Source organism: Grammomys surdaster, unplaced genomic scaffold (assembly GCF_004785775.1).
Source record: "Grammomys surdaster isolate TR1022 unplaced genomic scaffold, NIH_TR_1.0 126115, whole genome shotgun sequence".
Classification (NCBI taxonomy): domain Eukaryota; kingdom Metazoa; phylum Chordata; class Mammalia; order Rodentia; family Muridae; genus Grammomys; species Grammomys surdaster.
The window spans coordinates 5,003,165-5,007,176 of NW_021620923.1; the positions used below are offsets into that span (position 1 = coordinate 5,003,165).

The 4,012-nt window shown below is 37.1% G+C and overlaps 1 protein-coding gene across 1 annotated transcript; it reads right to left on the bottom strand.

Annotated features, from left to right (window-relative positions):
* Positions 1-3,086: 3,086 nt before the first annotated feature.
* Positions 3,087-3,422, bottom strand: LOC114611546 (40S ribosomal protein S26-like). Its single transcript, XM_028756262.1, has one exon. It carries the CDS (start codon positions 3,420-3,422, stop codon positions 3,123-3,125), a length of 300 nt encoding a protein of 99 aa, XP_028612095.1. The 3' UTR covers positions 3,087-3,122.
* Positions 3,423-4,012: the final 590 nt, after the last annotated feature.

Below are 4,012 nucleotides of genomic sequence, written 5' to 3' on the forward strand. Positions count from 1 at the left end.
CTCCCCTCCTCCCTTCCTCCCTTCCTCCCCTCCTCCTTCCCTCCCTCTCCTCCTCCTTCTCTCCCTCCCCTCCTCCCTCCCTCCCTCCCCTCCTCCTCCCTCCCTCCCTCTCTCTCCCTAGACCCATACATACATACAACCCTTTAGTCTCATATATAGTGATGCAACAGACAAGCAGATAGAGCCTCCCTTCCCTGTTGCCCATAAGTCTTGTGGATCCCACAGAACATTCTCTTCTAAATTCTCTTACTACAATTGTTGCTGTATCCCAGGCTCTGTCACTTAGGAGGAATTCCCTGTCAATACACCTGTTGAGGAGGCCAGTAAAGCAGGTAACACACAACCAACACGTTCTGAGAAAATCCAGTGAGGAAAAGGAAATCAAGGAACAACAACAACAACAACAACAACAACAACAACATCAACAACACAACTACCCAAAAAAGAAAACCCAAAAAATCAGCACCAAGACCTATAATCACCGCAAACCTAGATGCCTGGTAAACAACATAAGAATGACAATAACTGCCAAGACAATAAATCTCTATTAGAGCCCAGCTATCCTACCGCAGCAGGGCCTAAATGTTACATAATAATTAGGGAACAAGAAGAAGAACGTCAAATAAACTATATGGAGATAATAGATTTTCTTATAGAGAAAACAAACAAATTCCTTAAAGAAATCCAGGAAAACACAAGCAACTGGAGGAAATTAATAAATCTCCCCCAAATGCCAATAATATACAAACACTTGAATAAAATGAATCAAACTCTTCAAGATCTGAAAAAGAGCCAATAAAGAAAACACAAATTCGGGGAATTCTGGAAATGAAAAGTTTAGGAACTTGAACTGAAACTACAGAGGCAGGCTTCCCCTCCCTCCTCTCCTCCCAGGCCTTTGCCTTCACATCCTCTCCTCCAGCCCTCTACCCCTTTCTCCTCATAGAAGTTGATGTCTCTACACCTTAGTATAGCACATTGCAGTAGGACTAGTTACATTTTCTTCTATTCAGTCTAGACAATAAGTCCAATTAGAGGGAAAAAGGGATCCAGAAGCAGTCAAGAGAGTCAGAGACAGCCCCTTCTCTTGCTGTTTTGATTCCCAAATGAAGACACTTACATCTGTCACATATGTGTAGTGGTCTAGGTCTTTCCCATGCATGGGCTCTGGTTGAGTACTCAATCTCAGTGATCTCCTATGGGCCAATACTAATTGATTCTATAGGTTTTGTTGTGATGTTCTTGACTCCTCTGATCCCTTCAATCCATCCCCCTCTTCCACAAGATTTCCTTAGCTCCACCTAAGGTTTACCTGTGAGTCACTGCATCTGTTTTCCACCAGCTGTTGGGTGAAGCTTCTCAGATGACAGTTAATGCTGTCTGCAAGTGTAGCAGAATAACATTAATAGTGTAAGAGGTAGGGTCTTTCTCATGGCATGGACCTTAAATCTGTCCAGTCATTGATTGGCCATTTCCTGAATTTCTGCTCTGTCTTTATCCCTGCACGTCTTGTAGGCTGAAAAATTTGTTCCTCAAAGGTTTTGTGGTTGTATTGGAGTCATAGTCCCTCCATTGGAAGAAAGACATGCCAGGTAAAGGAGTTGACTGTTTCAGGTCTATACTCCCTACTGCTAGGAATCTTAGCCCTCATGCATTCCTGGAAGTTTGAATTGTTGCAGGTTTCTAGGTCATCCCTCAGATGCCCCCACCACTGCCAATTCCAAATTTTGTCTTATAACCAAGCAATCAAAAGACCTGAATTGCAACTTCAAGTCTTTGAAGAAAGTAACTGAAGAAGATATCAGAAGATGAAAAGATCTCCCATGCTCAAAATAGTAGAATTAACATAGTAGAAATGGCCATCTTACCAAAAAGTCAATCTACATATTCAATGTAATTCCTATCACACTTCCAACACAATTCTTTGTATAACTTGAAAGTACAATAATCGAATTCATATAGAAAACCAAAAAAGACAGGATAGCTAAAAAATTCAAGTAGGATAAAAGAACATCTGGAAGTATCACCATCCATGATTTCCAGTGGTACTACAGAGCAATAATAGTAAATACTGCATGGTATTGGCATAAAAATAGAAAAGTTGATTAATGTAATTGAATCAAAGATCCCGAATTAATCCTACACAGCTATGGACATTTGAATTTTGACAAAAAATCAAACTATACAATGGAAAAAAGGAAATATCTTCAATAAATGGTACTGGTCTAACTGGAAGTCTACATGTAGAATAATGCAAATAGATTTGTACCTATCACTCTTCATAAAAGCCAGTCTATGCTCCTTTTTTTTTTAATGTCTTCAGAAATAATTAATCCCACAGTCACTTTCTGAAGGAAGAGGCACATCTAAAAGCAATATAAAAAAGCAATGAAACAAACTAAAATCTCTTTGGTTACAGATATGGGTTGCCACACTCTTTCATCTATTACCATCCTAGATATCTATGATAATTTTCTCCATCTTAGATGAAATGTATAGTCATTTTTAGGTTTCCTTAGTTGGAGCTATAGTCTCCTGTTGACTCCTTACTAATTAACTTGATTGATCTATCTTTCTATCCTATCTATCTATCTATCTATCTATCTTTTATTTATATTCTATATATCTCTATACATCATCTATCTCTACAGTCCATCTATTTTTATCTCTACCTACATCTATATCTATAATCTATATTCATATCTATATGTATATCCAAATCAGCATCCATATCCATATCTGTATCTATATCGTTTATTTATCTATATCATAATTCTCTATATCTAGACCTAATCTACATCTCTTTACAAATCATCAATATCTATATTCTTATTTACAATTATATCTATACCCATATCTACTTACATATCTATGTTTATAATCTATATTATCTATATATCTATTTAAGTCACCTATCACCTTACAATAAAAGGCTATTTTATTAACTTCTGAGTGATTATACCTTTTGGGTTTTTTTTTGTTTGTTTATTTTGTTTTTCATTTTTTTTCAAAGTAGAACTTCCATTTTATTTTTCCCAAAGTATCTTTCCTTTCGCCCTTAAGAAACCACCTCTTTACATGGGCTTTGGTGGGGGTCATGGTGCAGCGCCAGCAGGTCTGAATCATGGTGGGGGAGTTCGGTCCTTCCGGACTTCCCGAGATCGATTCCTGACGACCTTGCTATGAATGGCACAGCTCACGCAGTAATGCAGCTTGACATAGAGCTTGGGAAGGACATAGGCATCGAAGATGCTTGCTTCAGATATGTCCCTGACAACAGCGGCTTCTACAATGTTCCGAATGACAAACTTCTTAATGACCTTATCCTTGGGCACGCACCGGGCGCAGTTCATGCAGCGAATTGGCTGCACATGGCCACAGCCCTTTTTGGCACGACCGTTGTTTCTTCTTTTTTTGGTCATCTTGGAGCCAAGACTCGAAAGGGGATTATACCTTTTGTTTTCTACTTTGACATGTCTAATTCCTAAGCTAATAGTCTGTTCAACAAAAGAGCTGTGTACATTTTATAGAATGAATTAAATAATGAGATATGAACATGAAAATATCTCATACTAATTAATTCATGTATATTATTTTATGGTATCATAACTGTATATCCTGTTGTTTTATAAAAAGACAAGATGAGAAATGATGAATCTATCCAATAGTAGTCTCTTAAAGAACTCATGCCTCTTTATTTCCTGAGGTAAAATGAGAGAAGCTGTTTTGACATGAAACAGTGGTGTTAGATATCAAAATAAAGTGATGTCATTTTCTTCCAGTTATGAAAATAGAAAAAATACAAAAATGTTATAAAAGCATAAAGAAAGTATCAGCTTGGAAATACAATGGTTAGAACAAAGAGGAGGGATGCTTGAGCAGTAGGGTTTTCACATAACTCATTTCCAAGAATTTATAGAAATAGATTATATTAAGATATGAGAGATGGATAGGAAAGAACATTGAATTCTAACATAATAGAAAATTTTAATGACAAGATGTTAAACTTTTA

Bases quoted from the DNA above. Each gene is read 5' to 3' on its own strand.
- LOC114611546 (XM_028756262.1), bottom strand. From the start codon at position 3,422: ATGACCAAAAAAAGAAGAAACAACGGTCGTGCCAAAAAGGGCTGTGGC.